General features: G+C 40.2%; 1 protein-coding gene across 4 annotated transcripts; it reads right to left on the reverse strand.

The window, feature by feature from the left end:
- Nucleotides 1-6,196: 6,196 nt before the first annotated feature.
- On the reverse strand, nucleotides 6,197-18,793 carry NECAP1 (NECAP endocytosis associated 1). 4 transcript variants are annotated; one of them, XM_073890191.1, is made up of 10 exons: nucleotides 18,639-18,776; nucleotides 16,063-16,165; nucleotides 15,772-15,836; nucleotides 12,734-12,834; nucleotides 12,477-12,581; nucleotides 11,703-11,784; nucleotides 10,752-10,860; nucleotides 10,485-10,665; nucleotides 8,243-8,345; nucleotides 6,197-7,908 (listed from the first exon to the last, which is right to left on the reverse strand). In XM_073890191.1, the coding sequence occupies exons 2-10, from the start codon at nucleotides 16,084-16,086 to the stop codon at nucleotides 7,860-7,862; spliced, it is 819 nt and encodes a 272-aa protein (XP_073746292.1). In that variant the 5' UTR covers nucleotides 16,087-16,165; nucleotides 18,639-18,776; the 3' UTR covers nucleotides 6,197-7,859. The 4 variants fall into 4 exon arrangements, with proteins under 4 accessions (XP_073746292.1, XP_025718519.1, XP_025718520.1 ...); XM_025862734.2 differs by having other exon boundaries at nucleotides 16,063-16,201; nucleotides 18,639-18,754; XM_025862735.2 differs by lacking the exon at nucleotides 16,063-16,165 and having other exon boundaries at nucleotides 18,639-18,772.
- Nucleotides 18,794-19,651: the final 858 nt, after the last annotated feature.

Here is a 19,651-nt window from a genome sequence, read left to right on the forward strand (position 1 = left end):
TCCTGGGATCGAGTCCCGCATTGGGCTCTCTGCTCAGCAGGGAGCCTGCTTCTGCTTCACACTCTCCCTCTGTGCTTTCTCTCTCTCTTTCTCAAAAAAATAAATAAAATCTTTAAAGAAAAAAAAGAAAAAGCATTTGACAAAATACAACATCCTTTCATTATAAAAACTCTCAGCAAATTGGTTACAGAAGAAATATACCTTGGCATGATAAAGGCCATATATGACAAGCCCATGCAAAGTTGAAAGCTTTTCCTCTAAGATCAGGAATAAGAAAAGGAATCCCACTCACCATTCCTATTAAACACAGTCCTGGAAGTCCAAGCTAAAGCAATCAAGCAGGAAAAAGAAATAAAAGTCATCCAAATCAAAAAGGAAAACTGTCTCTGCAGATGAAATGATCTTATAAAAAATCCTAAAGACTCCACTAAAAAAAAACTGTTAGAATTAATAAACCAATTCAGTGAAGCTGCAGGTTACAAAATAAACATACAAAAATCAGTTGTATTTCTATATACTAACAATGAAACCACTGAAAAAGTAATAAAGAAAACAATCCCATTCACAATAGCATCAAAAACAAAACACTTTAGGAATATATTCAACCAAGAAGGAGAAATTTCTATACACCAAACACTGCAACTTTGATAAAAGAAACTGAAAACAAAAAAAATGGAAAGATATCCTGTGTTCATCAACTGAAAGAATAAATATATTTTTTAAAGGTTTTATTTATTTATTTAACAGAGAGAGAGAGATAGCGAGAGAGGGAACACAAGCAGGGCGAGTGGGAGAGGGAGAAGCAGGCTTCCCGCCGAGCAGGGAGCCTGATGCGGGGCTCAATCCCAGGACCCTGGGATCACGACCTGAGCTGAAGGCAGATGCCTAATGACTGAACCATCCAGGCATCCTGAAAGAATAAATATTATTAAAATGTCCACATTGTCCAACCCACCTATGGATTCAATGTAATCTCTATCAAAACTCCAACGGCATCTTCCACAGAAATAGAAAAAACAATCCTAAAATTTGTATGGAACCACAAAAGTATACGCCAAAGTAATAGCCAAAGCAATCATGAGGAAAAAAAGGACAAAGCCAGAGGAATCATACTTCCTGATTTTAAACTACTCTACAAAACTAGAGATTTTAAAACAGTATAGTAATGGCATAAAAATAGACATATACACCAATGGAACATAATAGAGAGCCCAAAAATAAACCCCTGCATTTATCTGACCAGGCGCCAAGAACACTCAATGAGAAAAGGACAGTGACTTCAACAAAGTGTTCCAAAAACTGATTACCACATGCATTAAAATGAAATTGGACCCCTATCTTACAGCACTCTTGAAAATCAACTCAAAATAGGTTAAAGACTTAAATGTAAGACCTGACACAGTAAAACTCCTCTAAGAAAACATAGGGAAAAAGCTCCCTGACATTGGTCTTGGCAATGATTTTTTAGATACGACCCCAAGAGCAGGAGCAACAGTAAAAATCAGTAAGTAGAACTGTATCAAACTAAAAAGCTTCTGTACAACAAGAGAAACATTTTACAAAAGTGAAGATGGGGTGCCTGGGTGGCTCAGTCGGTTAAGCATCTGCCTTTGGCTCAGGTCTTGATCTCGGGGTCCTGGGATCAAGCACCATGTCAGGCTCCCTGCTCAGCGGGGAGTCTGCTTCTGCTTCTCCCTCTCCCTCTGCCCCTCACCCCCTACCCCAACTCCTGCTCTCAAAAAATAAAAAAAATAACAAAAATGAAGACAACCTATGGAATGGGAAAAAATACTTATGAACTATATCTGAGGAGTTAATATCCAAAATATGTAATAAACTCCTACAACTCAGTAACGAAAATACAATTGAATTAAAAATAGGCAGAGGAACTACATACATTTTTCCAAAGGAGACATAAAATGGCCGTCAGCTCTTTTTTTCTTTCATTTACAAAAGGTAGGTTATGTTTATTTAGAGTCACAAGCAGTCAACTGTGACTCAAGACCACAAAGATACCATCTCCATTTTACTCTATTCCAAGCCCTAGGGTGGGGCCCAGACTGGCAGGAGTGATGCTTGGGGCTCATTCACATGAAAAGATGCTCAACATCAGTCATCATCAGGGAAACACAAATCAAAACCACAATGAAATATCAACTCACACCTTTTAGAATGGCTGTCATCAGGATAACAAGAGATAACAAGTGGCAAGGATGTGGAGAAAAGGGAACGCTTGTACACCTTGATGGAAAGATAAATTAGTACAGTACTACTGAAAACAGTATGGAGGTCCCTCAAAACACTAAAAAGAAAACTACCATATGATCCAGCAATTGCACTTCAAGGTATACATCCAAAAGTAATGGAAATAGGATATCAAAGGCATATAAGCACTCCCATGTTTACCGAAGCATTATTCACAAAGACCAAAATATAGAAACAACTTGTGTCCATTTATGATAAAAAAGACAAGATGTATACATGTGTATATGCAACAATGTAGATGGACCTTGAAGGGCAATGCTAAATGAAATGTCAGACAGAGAAAGACAAATATTGTATGTTATTACTTACATATGAAATTGAAAAAAGCCAAACTCATAGAAACAAAGAGTAGAGTGGTAATTACCAGTGGTGATTACCCAGTGGGGGTTGGGGAGATGGGGTTTAAGGGTACAAACCTGAAACCAGTAGGTAAGTCAGTCCTGGAGATCTAATGCACAGCAAGGTGATTAAAGACAATACTGCATTATGAACTTCAAAGAGGTTAAGACACTAGATCTTAATTGTTCTCACCAGAAAAAAGAAATGATAAATTTCTGATGTAATAGAAGTGTTAGCTAACAGGGGCACCTGGGTGGCTCAGTTTGTTAAGCAACTGACTTTTGGTTTCAGCTCAAGTCATGATCTCAGCTCCTGAGATCAAGCCCTGCACCAGGCTCCACAACTCAGCACGGAGTCTGCTCAAGATTCCTTGCCCCCACAACCCTCCTCCCCTGCCAGCCAGGAGCTTTCTCTTTCTAAAATAAATAAATAAAATCTTTTTTTAAAAAAGGTGTTAGCATCACAACAGTGGTAATCATATTGCAATGCATAAATGTATCAAATTAACATGTTGTATACCCAAACTAATGTAATGTTACATATGTCAATTATATCTCCATAAAAATTTAATTTTCTTTTAAAAAAAGAAAGGAACTCACACCATTGTGCTCTTACATTTACCATTTCATTGCACATCCTGATACCCAGAATTAGAATAGCCACCAAGCAGCAGTAGTAGTACTGTGTGCCAGGCCCCGTCCTGAGCACTTTAAAATTTTAATTTTATTGTCACAATAACCCAATAAGGTAGAAACTATTATCCTCATATTGCACATGAGGAAACTAAGGCAAACAAAGGTTAAGTAACGTCCAAAGTTAAAAAGGCAGTATGTGGCAAAGCAAAAATTTTGTACCACGGCAATCTGTTCCCTCCCAAATCCATGCTCATAACCACTACTACACTTTACTACCTATTAATCATCTATTTTGATGGGGAGGTCATTAAAATTAGTAAGTATATTCCCCGTTCAAATATTTATTTAAGTATTAAAGTCTAAAGAAAATCTTATTCTCCACTTCATTTCCTGCCTACCTAAACAGCAATTTCTCTACATTCCCAACAAACTTTGCATCAAATGCATGTTTATACTCCACAGATGTGTCCCTTGAGTCTTTCTTCTATGTCTTTTTAAACACCTTTCCTGTCACCAGGCTGTCTGGGCAGTATTTCCTACAGTTGTGCTAGAGTTGCTAGAGGGAGCTCGCCCTCTAGTGGTCCCATGCTGATATGCAGTCAGATTAAGCATTCACAGAAAGTGCTCCAAGGCCTTCTTTCCTATTACAATTTCAGTGGCAGAGCACACATAAGAAAAAAGAAAATATTAAAAAGCATAATCCACAATGGGTCTTAATGCCTTACTGTATGTAATTGAGGGGATGACACTATCCCCAGACTGTTAAGGCAGAACATGAGGTCACTGCGGACAATTATTTTACTCCCAGCTCCAATATAGGCAATTCAAGCATAGCAGAGCTTCTTAAAAAACATACTACTCCTGTATCTTGTTATCTTTCAAAAGGGGACTGAAAATGACTATTACAAAATCTGAAATAAATGCCAAACCATAAAATTTCTGTGAAAACAATCACAAGGCTATATATATCCTCCAGGCTTAAGGAACCTGGAAGTAAAGGTAATAAATCACTCTCTTAGTTTTTCCTTTCTCAACAGAATATGTGCTTGATGGGCAGCTCCTGAGTAGGAGTCCTCTAGTCACAAACCATATATATTATCTTCATGTACAGTTAAGAGGCAATAACAGAAGTGGATTTTTTTTTTAAAGATTTTATTTATTTATTTGAGAGAGAGAATGAGAGAGAGCATGAGAGGGGGGAGGGTCAGAGAGAGAAGCAGACTTCCCGCTGAGCAGGGAGTCCGATGTGGGACTCGATCCCGGGACTCCGGGATCATGACCCGAGCCGAAGGCAGTCGCTTAACCAACTGAGCCACCCAGGCGCCCCAGAAGTGGATTTTTTAGAAGCTAGAAAATAACTAAAACATAACCAAAGTGCAATGTAATCTTAGACAGTTATAATAATCAAAATGAGACAATAAGCTACCAAACCTACCCACAGCTGTGCTTTACGATATCATTTTTCTTTTCCCAGGTCATAGGGAAAGTACCAAAGTAAAATTTTTCTTCATCACTGCTTTTCCGATCCCTAATACTGACGGACTCGGGAGCACATAAATGAGATTTTCTCCAACTATGACAAAGCATATAAGGAATACTTATGTCATGTAGCGAGGAACAACCCTGAGAATGAGTAAAAGGAAAACACTCAACTTACTGATTTCTAGTCCTTCTTCACTGAAATCACTGTTTATTCAACAAGTGAGCATCAGCGCTATGGAAAGGTATACAGAAGTATGGTGAGTAGATAAAAATGCAGACATGGTCTTTATATTCAAAGAGTTTACAAACTAATAAGAAAGAGAATTTCAACAGCAACCCAAACAAAACAAAGATCATTTTTCAGACTGGGAGGACAGGTGACATTTCATGAAGTAGTATGTACACTAGCTTTATGATTGGAAAGGATTTCAACAGGCAGGAAGGTATTCTAGGCAGAGGGAATTTTAGCAAGCATTCAGTGCTCATGGTGCCAATGGCATCTGAAGAATGACTAGTACCCTAGTTCCAGGAGCATACTGTGAGTGCAAGGGAAGACAGAATTGAGGATGAAATGGTACTATGGACTTTATTCTGTAAGCAAAGGAAAATCGTTCAAGACAATGAACTGGGGAAGAAAGGGCATGAGCAGGGCTTGGTTTAGGAAGATGATTCTGGTGGTACCAGGTAAGCTGAATTGGAGCTGGAGGAAAGGAAAGCTAGAGGCAAGCCAACTGCCTAGAAGGTTATCAGAATGGAGGAAGTGGAGTAATAAAAGTTTACACCACAACTGGGAAGACAGATACAAATGTGTAACTGCGGGGATTGAGCTAAAAAAAAAAAAAAAAGATTGTCCACATTCTTCCCCAAATAAAACCTGAGGTTTAGCATACACTTCTATCAATGACAGTGCCTCACCACCTCAGCAATGCTAAGAAAGGCCATGGGTGGGAAAGCCATGTAGGCCCTATTCTAGGAAAGCAAAAGGAGGAGGTGCATCAGAACCTCTGGAGGGAACGGCATGTTACTTTAAAGAAAAAAGAAAAAAAAAAAGGCCAACACATATATCATTCTGATTCACCTTCTGTGAAAATCACTGAATGAGAACTCCAAGATCTTCTGGTTTCCCAAGTCTGTGACACTGACTTTAGTTCCACCTCTTACACTGATTCCCCTCATTTAAGCTGCTTATAGTTCTGGGATGTGAGAGGTGGCCTAGATCATAAAGACAATCTGAAGCAAATGAAACGAACTATACCAGCAAATAAATAATTCATATATAAATCATCTCTATTAGGAGTGCTCTGTGGGTTTAGAACCATGAAGACAGAAGTGTAATCTGAACTTAAAAGCCCTATTTCTTGAAAAAGAGTAATAGATATAAAATGTCTGTTTATTACCTACTGGCCCATTTATATTGGGTCAGTTAAATTAAAAAGGCACTGAAGTAGGCAAATTAAAAGATAAAGGAGACACTACCTTTTTCCACATTTTTAATTACCATTATTGCACCAATACAGCATATGCTTTATATACATATATTTTAAATTTCATTTTCAATTTTCCAGCAATTCAAATACATAATATATTATCATCTTGAGAATACAAAGAACACAACGTGGAGGAAGACTGAGAAAATAGGTTCCCAGTAGTTAGTCACTAGTGATTCTAAAGAACTTTCCATTTAGTGTTTTCTATTGGAATTTTAAAAATGTCCTGCCATGGCTCTGTAAGAATAGAGCTGCCTGGAACAGGAGGCAATGAAAAAAAATGGACCCAAAGTTTAAAAGCGTCAGGAAGGAAATACAGGAGAGAGAATATATTTTGAAACTAAATATAAGACTCCCTCCAGCCAGAGTGTACACATCCAAAGAAGTGCTAAGGGAAGAAATGATATCCTCCCATCTCATCCTCAAAATTGCCCATTAACAAACAAAATAGGCAGTGCCCATTCATCTAAGAAAGGGAACTCTCTTCACAGCATCATAAAAGGAATGGTGGGGTAGAGGGAAGGGAAAGTGGCTGGAGAGCAACTTGCTTCTGAGATACCCCAGGTGACCATTTATCAAGGCCATCACGTGGGCAAAACTATCACAGCTAGCGTGCCATGGACTCTCCGACTTCCTTCATACATGACGATGTAGGTAATAGCAGCTTTCTAGTGAAGAGCTAGATGGACTGAAAAATAAACGTTTATGGAAAGGGGCCAGATACCCAGGCAGCAAGGCAATGTGGGTACTGAAAGAGAGTTACGTGCTTTCAACCCTTCTGCTCGACACATCCTGTTAAAAACTCTAAACCCTTCAACTTCAGGTCAAATAATGGGGCAAATACAAAGTAATGCAGCAGATAGATCGAACTGCATGAAAGTAAACGCTTCTCTACAACATAACTTGGGAAACACGGCCCCTTGAACCTCCTTCATCCAAGAGACACCCACTGGTCAAAGTTGTTGCACTATTCAGCAAACAAAAGAACAGCGAAAGTGCCACCAACAAAACCCTCTGAGCATAGGAAGAAACATGTAAACACATGAGAGGGTGACGGAGCTGCACCTGGCACTGGATGTTCACTGAACAGGATAAGCCTGAAGGAGGATCTATAACACAGACCCAGGAAAAAGGTCTTTCTTCATATCTATCCCTATCAAAACTCTGAATTTGTAAACACTGAGGTCAGTCAATCCATTTTTAGGGTCTTAGGTTAATGGAAAAGGAAATTTCAAGATTTCTGTTTCCCCTGAAATTGTTAAGTAGGGCACACGGGGTCATGAGATGATATGGAAATAAATTAAAGAATTGAAAAGATAGAGAAAAATTTTACAGATGGTAGAGTTCATTTCCCCCTCAAAGAGACCTGGCCTTCTGAGCCCTGCATAGTCAGCCACAAGTATGGTTAAGACCCATTATTCCCTGCCTTAATAGTGAACAGGGGATAAGAGATACTTTCTTGGCTGTACAGCAAGTAACAACACAGGGGAGTGATATAAACCAGCTTGAATGCAATGGAGAAGCTATGAAAAAGACTGTCCAGTAATTTTGGTTCTGGGGAGAGAAGGGGTTCCTAGCTTCCCTCACAGATTGGTGCCCTCAAGGTCATTTTTTTTCTTCAAGTCTGTCCTTAATGTCCTGCCAATGCTATTCAGAACTGGACCCAGTTGGATGGCTGTGGTGCCTGGTTTGGAACAGAGCTGCAAGACAGGAGAACAGAGAGAAAGCCAAAGGAATTAGGATAGCTACTCCATTCTTCACGTAATAGCTTCCAAGAAATTGCTACCCAGAATTTTTGAAACTATACCTCACTAGAAATTCTAATTATCAAGGCTTGAAATATCCCACTCAAACTTCATCCTACAGTTTTCTTACCCCACCATCCCCAGCACTCCTCTACTTCCTTACCTAGAATTCCTGCCAAAGACTCTGTATGACCTGCAATGCCCTGCTTTCCCAGATCAAGATTTCATTTGACTGTAACACATCCTCTGTACTCTGATTGAGAGTATGGTGGTTTCACTAGGCTCATACCTGGATGCAGTGCTAAAGTCTCCCCACAAGTCACTGCTTGCAGAAACTGGAGCTGGTGCTGGTGTCGTGACAGGAGCAGGAGAATCCAAATCTAAAAGGATATCTGAATACACAGTAAAGAGATGAGAAAAGAAAAGGGAAAACATAATAAAAATCTTAGAAATAAAAGCTCAGCGGTGCTTTTAAGTTAAGGCAGTCGTTAAACGTCTGCCTTCGGCTCAGGTCATGATCCCAGGGTCCTGGGATTGAGCCCCGCATTGGGTTCCCTGCTCAGCGGTAAGCCTGCTTCTCCCTCTCCCACTCCCCCTGCTTGTGTTCCCTCTCTCGCTGTCTCTCTCTCTGTCAGATAAATAAAATCTAAAAAAATAAAAACCTATGCTCACACAAAAATCTATATACAAATGTTCACTGCAGCTTTACTTTTAATAGCCAAAAACTGTAACAACCCAGCTGTCTTTCCATGGGTGACAGTTATACACGCTTGTGGTACCTCCATACTATCCAGCAATAAAGAGAAACTATTGAGGGACACCTGGGTGGCTCAGTCGGTTAAGCATCTGCCTTCGGCTCAGGTCATGATCCCGGGATCCTGGGATCGAGCCCCGTGTCAGACTCCCTGTTCAGCGGAGAGCCTGCTTCTCCCTCTCCCTCTGCCTACCGCTCCCCCTGCTTGTGCTCTGTCAAATAAATAAAATCTTAAAAAAAAGAGAGAGAGGAGAGAGAGACAGAAACTACTGATATACACAACTTGGATGAATCTCAAGGGAAGTATGCTGAGTGGAAAAAGCCAATCCCCAAAAGTTATGTACTCTGTGATTCCATGTATATAAATTCATGAAGTGACAAAATCATAGAGATGGAGAAGAGATCAGTGATTGCCTAGGGTTAGTGAGGGGGTGTGGGGCAGGATGCAGGAGGTAGGTGTGGTTATAAACGGATGACATGAGGGATCCTTGTACTGATGGAGCTGTTCTGTATCCTGACCACGGTGATGGATTCAGGAACCTACACATGATAAAAGTGCATAGAACTAAAAACACACATATATACACAAATGAGAACACATAAATCTGGTGAAATCTAAATAAGATCAGTAGATGGTATTGATGTCAATTTCCTGGTGATATTTGACTTTGGTTTTGCAAATGTTACCATTTAGGGGAATTGAGTAAAGGGCACACAGGATTTCTTTGTGTTATTTTTTACAACTGCATGTGAATATAATTACCTTAAAATAAAAAGTTTAATTCAAAAAAATTAAAATTTTAGACATTATCCCCAGTGCCTTCTAGAGACACTTATGAAAAGAAGTAGGTTACAACCATTTTTATCTCAAAATTCCAGAAAGAGAAACTTTACTCTTAGCAATCAATGATAAGAATGCTCTGCATCCCTGCAATAGAATAAGTTAAAACTAGATTCTAATATCTGCTTCTCTAATCTTTGGAAAACTCCTTTCCGAGTTCTAATGTTCTCATTTTGAAATGGAAATAACTATTTTTCCCATCAGATAGTACAGAAGAGTGAAAATGTATTCACAAACCCAGATGCTGTCTAATTTTCTCCCAACTGCCTTTGTGAAGAAACAGAGAAGATTAAAAGAAATAACATTTACTGACTGGCTACAACGTTCCATGAACTGTGCTAAGTGGTGTCACATCATTTCTCCTTTACAATCCTGGGGTAATTCTAAGTCTCCATTTTACAGATAAGAATATTGAGACAGGGGTGCCTGGGTGGCTCAGTCCATTAAGCATCGGCCTTTGGCTCAGGTCACGATCCCAGGGTCCTGGGATTGAGCCCTGTGTCGAGCTCTCTACTCAGCGTGAGGCCTGCTTCTCACTCTCCCACCCCCCCTGCTTGTGTTCCCTCTCTCGTTGTCTATCAAATAAATAAAAATAAAATCTTTAAAAAAAAAAAAAGATATAAAATAGCAGAGCTATGACCAAAATCTTTCTCCATCTGACTCTTAGGCCTACTAGCATCTAACCAAGGTACAATGAAGAAAATAGTCTTTTTAATATCTATTCATTTTCTGACAAAGAACCTACCAACTACCATGACTCTCGGTTCACTAGAAAAGCTTTAATTCCTTACTAGAGGCTGCCAGAATCACCTTGTCAGTACCAAGTGCCATTTCATAGCAAAAACATCAACACACTCCTTGGTAAACAGGTGCTACCCAATCAAAACCTAAGATATGATGATTTCTCAAAGTTAAAAGTAATAGGGAGAGATTTACCTGCATCACTACCTCCATGGTTAGATTTTGGAATGGGTGGTGGAGTGACATGATTGCTGATGGGAACGGAGGTTGGTGGGGGAATAGTGACTTTGCCTCCAGGTGGGGGTGGGAGCAAGCTCAGACCCCCAGCCCCTGTAGTCTTGGGCTTAGAAGCACCTCCTTTCTTAGTTGTAATGTTCTACAATGAGAAAACAGAGAAGAGAAAGAAAAAGTCACAAGCTTATTATAAAAATACAGGGAGTGGGGGAAAGAAATCATACTCACCCCAATACTCAACTTGATGGTCTGTCCTTCCTTGAAGCCCAGATCCAACTTAGGACGATTGTCCATGTCCTGAGATTCTTTGGAAATCTCAGATTCCTGCTTTACCCACCTTCAGTAAAAGAGTAAATTATCTTAATTTGGGATTACCTAAAAGCAGAGTCCGACACACAAATCTGAGTGTAACTAACTTACATGAAACAGGATTTCAGAAAGCAGAGCGAGGAAACATGAAGAATGAGGAAGGAAAGGAAGAAAAGCCATGAAAGAGGGCAACAGGGTTCAATGGTACTGAGGAACCACCCAGAATACATATTTAACTTATCCCTCCAAAGGAGGGCATTTAGCTGCCAATCCCCATCCTCCATGGTTGAGGGCTACCCCTGAGGGAGTGTAATTAATTTCTCAGTCCCTCCAGGCTGCTTCCTTATGCCAATGGAGTGGAATTCCACAATTTCAGAGTCCTGAGCCAGAAAAGCAGTTATGCCTATGCCTGCCCTTGAAGTAGGAAGTTGACATTGTGCACAGTGCTATGCACCACAGCTGTGCCAAAACCAGGCAGGCGGAAGAAATGTTGAAAACAGACATAAAACATGTCAGCTATACAAAGTAACAAAACTGGCACACAATTCCCCACATATCTCCCATACAGTCCTGCTATTATTATATGCCTCCCTCAGCCACTTAAAATCAAGTGCCAATTCCCCAGAGACATAAGCAAAAGCATCTCAAGACACTGTACAAGGGACCAAAAACATGTTCCAGGTTTTAAGGAAAGGTCAAAGCAGATACAAAGATAATGTAAGGAAACAGCAAATGGGAAGATTCAAATTCATAATGAACTAGTTTACCAAATACAGAAACCAGGAGGTAAAAGAGACAGTGTCTATTCAACTGAAAAGGAGCACTTCCAAAACTTTTTAACCAGGTAACTAAAGGACAAGTTTCACTCACTTGAAGTGATCTTGCAAGGAGACATTAAAGTCAAAGGCATCACCCCGATCTGTGAAGCCAATGCCAATGAAAGCACTACGCCCTGTGAAAAAGACAGGAATACTCAGAATAGGAAGTGTCCCTTAGGGAAAATTCCACCCAGTGAAAATTAACAGTCACCTTAACTAAATCAAGTCGTGAACATAAAACATTTTCTCACAACCCAGGGGTCCAAAAACTACATACAGCCCAAGGGCCAAACACTGCCATTGCTTGTCTTTATAAGTAACATTTTACTTGAACACAGCTACACCAATTTGTTTACATATTATCTATGGCTGCTTTCATACTACATCAGCAGAATTAAGTGGCTACAATAAAGAACAAAAATCTAAAATATTTACTATCTGTGTCCAAACAGAAAAAGTTTAACAATCTCTGATACAGACTATGGAGAAAAGACAGACTGCCCTAGACACAGATGATTTAAGACAGTCCCATCAAAACCTACCACAAACAATGAATGAATGGGCAATATGTGTTAATTCTTTGGTTAGCTAGACATTTTGATTTATTTACGTCTACCTATTAATTACCATGTCCTGAACTTGTGTTCATACCTATTACAAATAACATGTTAATCCTTGTCCTTTAGCAACTATAGTTAACTATGGAGAAAGGAGAGGAAAAATTTAGTAAACTGAAGTAAGATAAATGCAATTAGGACACATTTTCATTGAAGTGCATTTACCTGTTTTCCTAATATCATCCCATTCAAAATCCCAGATTCCTTACCAGTACCATCCTGGATCCGGATTACAAAGTAGCGGCTGGAATCTGTCACTGTCTCCACAGCAATACCAGGATATTGTTCTACCGGTGCCTGAGCAAAGAGCTCCCCTGACAGATAAGAAAAGACTTCTTTGAGCAAAGGAAGCAAAAAATCTAAAACTCCAGTTAAACATTTCCATGCCAGTCCCCAACTTAAATGTACTTACAAAAATGCACCAAACTAATACTCTTAATATGTTAAAGAGTCAGCAGCAGATTACCTGAAACTTTATCCTCAAGTTTGATATAAGCGATCTTCCCTTTTGAAGTGATTCGGAGGCGACCAGTCCAATCAGGCTGGTCTAATTTCCAGTCAGATGCCCTAGGATAGGAAAATAGGAAGTCTTAGGTCCATGTCTTTAATTACTAAAAGCCTACACAGAATCATTTGCCATATTCCTGTTTTGCTGTCCTGGTTGCTTATTCTTTCTACCTATTAAATAATCAGTAAGAATAACTCATGATCTGGGCGTCTGGGTGGCTCAGTTGCTAAGCGTCTGCCTTCGGCTCAGGTCATGGTCCCGGGGTCCTGGGATCGAGCCCCGCATTGGGCTCCCTGCTCCACAGGAAGCCTGCTTCTCCCTCTCCCACTCCCCCTGCTTGTGTTCTCTCTCTCGCTGTGTCTCTGTCAAAAGGTAAATGAAATCTTAAAAAAAAAAAAAAAAAAAAACTCATGATCCCCTCTACATAGATGTTTCATTATCACATATAGCCCAAAGCAAACAAATCCTTACTACGTAAGGATTATCCAATAAGCATCAAGAAAAACATGTAAAGTACAAATACAAGCAATTTAAAAAAATTCTCATAATACTATTTCCATACTGCAGAAAATAATTTATATAATAATGGGGTGCCTGGTGGCTCAGTTGTTAGGCGTCTGCCTTCAGCTCGGGTCATGATTCCAGGGTCCTGTAATCAAGCCCCACCTCGGGCTCCCTGCTCGGCAGGGGGCCTTCTTCTCCCTCTCCCACTCCCCCTGCTTGTGTTCCCTCTCTCACTGTGTCTCTCTCTGTCAAATAAATAAAATAAAATCTTTTCAAAAAACAATAATAATAGTTTATATAATAGTATTTGACTGATCAGGTAACAACAAAGTCTACTAAATGAATTATACTAGGTAACAGAAGCCGTCCCAAATCCCTAAACGTATCATCTTTCACTGAATTCAACCAATATTTAGAGTGTGTATTAAATCAGAGGCACTGTTCTAGATGCTTGGGATACAACAGTGAATGAACAAAACAAAGACTTCTACCCTCATGAGGTTTACATTATAATAGAAAACAGATAATAAAAAATAAGCAAAATAATTAGTATCTCAGAAGATGGTAAGTGCTAAAATAAAAGGAAAATGCAGAGGCAGAAAAGGGAAATTGGGAGGGTAGTGGGAGAGTAAACAGCTTGCAACATGCAAGAAGGTGGTTGGGGAGACCTTATTAACAAGGTGAAATGTGAACAAAAACGTGAAGAAAGCAAGAAAGTTACTCATGCAGATACTGGAGGAAGAAGGCGATTCTAGGATTGGAACACTTAGTGCAAAGGCGCTAAGGTAGGAGTGTGTCTGGAATGTCTGCCCTCAAAAAAAGGAAGCCACTGCAGTAAGAATAAAATAAATTAAGAGATGAAGTGAGAGAGGTAACAGAGGACCAAATTTTACAGGTCTTGTAAGAACTTTGGCTTTGACTCTGAGTGAAGGAGAAGCCATTACAGGTTTTAAGCAGAGGTAAAATATGATCTTCCTTTTATTTGTTTTAAGAGAGTAGTTATTTTTTTAAAGACTTATTTATTTGAGAGAGAGAAAGAGAGGGAGGAAGAGAATCTCAAGTAGAGACTCCCCACTGAGCGTGGAGCCGGACACAGGGCTTGATCCCATGACCCTGAGATGATCATGAACTGAGTCAAAATGAAGAGTTGGACGCTTAACCTACTGAGCCACCCAGGCGTCCCAATCTCCCTTTTATTTTAAAAGGATTACTTTATTGTGTGTAGAAGCAATATAGGGATGTAAGTACTGAAGCATGGGGATTAGTTAAGACACTACTGCAGTAATCTAGGAGTCATGATGGTGACTAGGAACAGAGAGCAGCAGAAGTAGCTAGATTCTGGATATATTTATTTAAAGTAAAGAAGCAGGATTTTCTAAGGGATTTAATGTGAAGTCAAGGATGACTCCGAAGACTTTAGCCTGAGCAAAGGAGCTGCCAATAAGTGACACAGAAAAGCTATAGGTAGAGCACGTCTGGGAAGAAAGATCAGGAGTTCAGTTTTGAATATGTAGAGTTTGAGATGTCAAATAGATTTTTTTTTTTTTTTTTTTTTTTTGTCAAATAGATTTTCAAGCAAAGCTAGAGAGAAGGCATTTGAATATGAGTCTGGAGTTTAGGAAAGACATGTGGGCTAGAGACAGCAACGTCCATGGAAACATTACAAACTACTGAATACTTATAATCTGTATGATAAATGAATTTGAATGAAATCTAAGACATTATTTAAATATGACCAATTTTACAAAGCACTGCCTTGTGATTTTGTTTTGTCAGTATGTGGAAAAGAGAGGGCAAAGTAAAAGTTATTAATAACTCATCCTGGGACAGCTGGCTGGCTCAGTTAGTAGAGCATGTGACTCTCGATCTCAGGGCTGTGAGTTCGAGGCCCACGTTGGGTGCAGAGATTACTTAAAAATAAAATGGCAAAAAAAAAAAAACAAAACTCATCCCTTAGAAACCTGAAAACGAATACTTGCAAGTTAGAAAGGTAACAATAAGGTATATCTAAACAAGAATAAGTTTAAGGAGAGGGTAAGCAAAAGGTGGAAAAGAGAAAAATGAAAATGAGCACAGGTTTTGAACAGGATTTATAAGACAAATCTTTGTCATGTCCTCCTCTCTTGATGCCCTGCCTCAAAGAAGCTCAAGCCCTTGAATCTGATCCGACTACAATGTTCTAAAGGTCCCTGTATTTTAATTTTTTTTTAAATGAGTCATTACTTCTGTCATGCCACCGTGAGCTAAACATAGTGTACTGAATGTATTAGGAACAAGCCTACCAGCTGTGTTTCCTGGGACAGGTTCCTTGTCTTATTTATCTTGCATGTCCAGTGGCCGATATTAAACAAACTGTCAGTAAGTGAATGGATATTCCCAACAGCAATTTCCCTCAGCCCCGAGCCTTAGTTCCTTTCCCGCTCCCAAAACCTAGCCTGAGGAACTCTTGGTTTCGCTGGTCTTCTGAACAGACTTCACAAATTTTCACTTACCTCAGTAATAAATCCTTACAGCAACCATATGGAATAGGCATGAAAAGCCTATCATCTCTGTCTCTCTAAGTGAAGAACAGTAACACAGTAAGTAATGATACCTAACTTTGAAGTCCAGCATTCTTCTCATCACATTAAAACAGACTATTGAGTTTACTATTGATTAAGCTGAGGAGGAGGGCAGTGATGAATATAAAAACAGCTTTAGAGGTTGGGAAACTATTTCTTAATCATTTATAACTTTCTCATCGACCTAAATTGTCAGTGAAAGCCTGCGAAGCAAGAGCTCACCATAGGTGAATCGAAGTCATTCATTCCCTCTAATCTTGTTAGTCACTCAAACCAAGTATTCCTCCTGCTTCCTAAAAAGCCCAGTTTTTCCTTTAATGGCAGCCTAAAGAAGAATCATGCTCATAATATAAAATGGGTTCTGTAAACAAGATTAGGCAGACAAAAAGACATAAAAGTAATATTTATTAAGCATCTATTATGTGCCAAGCATTATGCCCATTCTTATGAAAATTAAGTGAGAGGATATTGCAAGATAAGTAGTAGTATATCCATTTTTACCAATGAGGAAACCGCAGTTCAAAAGAGTTAAGCGTCGGGACGCCTGGGTTGGCCTACTTGGTTAAGCGTCTGCCTTTGGCTCGGGTCATGGTCCCAGGGTCCTGGGATCTAGCCCCGCATCGGGCTCCCCGCTCAGTGGCGCGTCTGCTTCTCCCTCTCCCTCTACTGCTCCCCCTGCTTGTGTGCTCTCTCGTTCTCTCTCTCTCAAATAAATAAATAAAATCTTTAAAAAACAAAAAGAGTTAAGTGTCTTGCCAAAAGCAAATAAATGGGAATCTTGATGCAAACTCAGTGCAGCTCTCTTCATTCACTATAGTAAGAGTGGCTAATGAAAAAATGCCTTTTGGAAGATAGGAAATGTCAATAATAAGCATGGAAACCATAGATAACAAGAAAAAGAGGAAAATTAAAAAAATGTTTTGATGGCTCAGTGCAATTAACTGAAATAAGGATAAAAGGCTATGGATAAACTAGAAAGTGAAGGTAGAGAATGCAGATGAGAGAAGGAAGGTCTTTAAAAAAAAAAAACAAAGTAGAAGAAAAAGAAGAGAACCCGACTTTGTGGTGTATCATATCCTTTAGGAAGGCTTTACTACTAAAGTTGGAAGTCATGAGCTATTTCACCTACTTCAATGCTAACTTACGTGATTAAGTGCAATCTTTTTTTTTAATTTTTATTGTTATGTTAATCACCATAGATTAAGTGCAATCTACTAATTTCTTCCACATTTACAGAGTGCCAACTATGTGCCAGACACTGTACTAGACCCTGGTACTATAAAATTAGAAAAGAAACAAGTCGTTCATAGCTAGTCTAGAGAATCAGATGGAGCAATCAATTACAATACAGACGGAAGAACACTCACTATGATAGAGACAAGCACAGGTGCTATGGAAGCACGCAGAGAACACACCAAAGCCAGAATGGAAGGGTCAAGGGGGCTTCCCAAGGAAGGTGATGTCTCAGCTGAGTCATACATATTATTACCCCTAACTACTATCAAAAAGCATGTAGATTCCTATTCATGGTCAATCTGGAGTCTGATTGAAAGCCTGGAATTAGGACTACCTCTTTGCCAAAAGGTACAACCCACAGGGTCTCAGGCACAAGTCAGCAAGTACAAAGATATTGATTCATGATGAATGAACCTCCTGTAAGGAGGCAAAATAATGGACACAGGAGGAGGACAACAGCCAAAATAATTATAAATGCCAAGAGGAAAATCATGATGGTGATGTGGATCAGAGAACAATAAGAACAATATCTTATATACTTATATGCTGCTTTACTGTTTCCTAAATTCTTTCACATTTATTATATTATTTCATTTAACCCTCCAAAAACTTCTGTGAGGTACACAACTAGAGCAGGCTTTATTACCATTAACTTTTTTTTCCTATTTCACAGATGAGAAAAACTAAGGCTTGGAAAGGTTAAGAGATTTGTCCCAAATCATATAGCTGTTAAGTTGCCAGGGGTCATACTCATATTTCTTAACATGTAACCCAGTTAACATGTTAACTTTTTCCACTACATGACTTCACGACCTCCTACAGCATCCTCAGAACCTCACCATCATTGGATTACAAGATGGTTAGCTGGCCCTACAGAGAAAATGCTGCATTAACTCTGGAGAGAAAAAGCTATGGAAGAGGTTAAGAAGGGAGGGGGGTAAGGAAAATAGAAAATACTATGTAATCATCAAGAAAATGTACTGAAAAAAAAAAAACAGAATAGACACCCACTGGAAAACCTATAATCATAACCTTTGCCCACTAGCAAAAGAACTGAAAGGAAAACCAAATGGTGGATGGTATTTGGTAGCAAGACTGCCAACAGCACAGAAGGTAAACTATCACCTACAGAATGGCCAACACAATGACTACCCACAAAAGCGCACGGGGTACTGGAAGTGTGTACGAGCGGGAGGACGGGACGGGGCTTCGACAAGGGTGACAAACTGAAGGACGCAGGAAAAGAACCAAAGGTGACTGGCAATGGAGCAGGCACGACTGGATGTGGATGATGGGGAGCAGATGGGTAACCCAGAGGGGCCCAAGGGAGGAGGGGTGGGAGGGTGCAGACGGTAATTTTTTTTTAAAGCGGCGGAAACCAGGATGTCATTCCACAGTGAGGAAAGAACAGGAGGGGCAGGGCGATAACAACCCAGGTAGGGAGGCTAGCAAGGTGACAACCCAGAGGTGGCAGTGGCAAGGGACTCGCAGCGTGCTACCTGAGGAGGAAACTGTCATCCCCGACCCGGTATGCGTGTGCTGCAGTGTATCGGGGTTAGTACCTGTAACCGCGGTTGGAGGCCCGTGGAGGAATCCGGTAAACGCTAACGTCTGGCTTCACACACAAAACAGACTCGTACTCCAGCTCGGCCGCCATCTTGGCTCTGCACTCCGCGCCACCGGTGGCGGGGCGTAGGAACGGGGAACGGACGTAGAGGGTGGGAAGTTGGGCTGCGCGCAACTTCCGCTTACGCTACTTCCGCGCGATTTTAGTTTGGTTCTTGAGATTAACCTCCGGAGGTGCGGGTTGGGGAAGCCATATTGAAACCTGGAAATCGTGAAGCTGCGCAGTTCGCCATCTTGGGTAATGGCAAAATGGCCTTTCCAGTGCGTGACCCAAGTTATAGAAATCTCCATTCCCGAAAGGTGATTAGGGAAGGCTCCGTCTTGCTCGCAGTGCTTAGGGAGCAGGAGGACCGTCTTGAAATCTGGAGAATGTTTTTCTGACAAGAACCACTTTTTAACCATAGTTTCCCGGCAGAAAAGGGGTATCTGCCTGTTGGTAATCCCGAACCGGGTACCGACAGTAAATATATGACCCAGCAGTAGGCATGGTGGATTTTAATCTTCCAGCGTCTAAATTTTAAAAATGCCCAGCCTGATTAGTTGCCTAATAGCACCTTTTAGTCTTGGATTTTACAGAACAGCACCTGTTGAAATAGTTTGCCTCACTTTCAGTGTGCATTCTGATTATCTTTTTTGAAAACGTGAACATCTTAAACTCTTAAATGGGACCAACTCAATTACTGATAAATTCAAGAAGAGTGGTGGCGACTGGTGGCGCAGTCGTTAAGCGTCTGCCTTCAGCTCAGGTCATGATCCCAGCCAGGGTCCTGGGATTGAGCCCTGGGCGGGGCTCCCTGCTCAGCTTCTCCCTCTCCCACTCCCCCTGCTTGTGTTCCCTCTGTCTCTGTATCTCTGTCAAATAAATATATAAAATCTTTAAAAAAAAAATTCACGAACACTAATGAGCTGTTATTTAATGACCACTATTTGCTCCAAGTCCTATTGTAAC

This window comes from Callorhinus ursinus, unplaced genomic scaffold (assembly GCF_003265705.2).
Source record: "Callorhinus ursinus isolate GAN/ISIS: 27379988/994484 unplaced genomic scaffold, GSC_fseal_2.0 scaffold132, whole genome shotgun sequence".
NCBI classification, from domain to species: domain Eukaryota; kingdom Metazoa; phylum Chordata; class Mammalia; order Carnivora; family Otariidae; genus Callorhinus; species Callorhinus ursinus.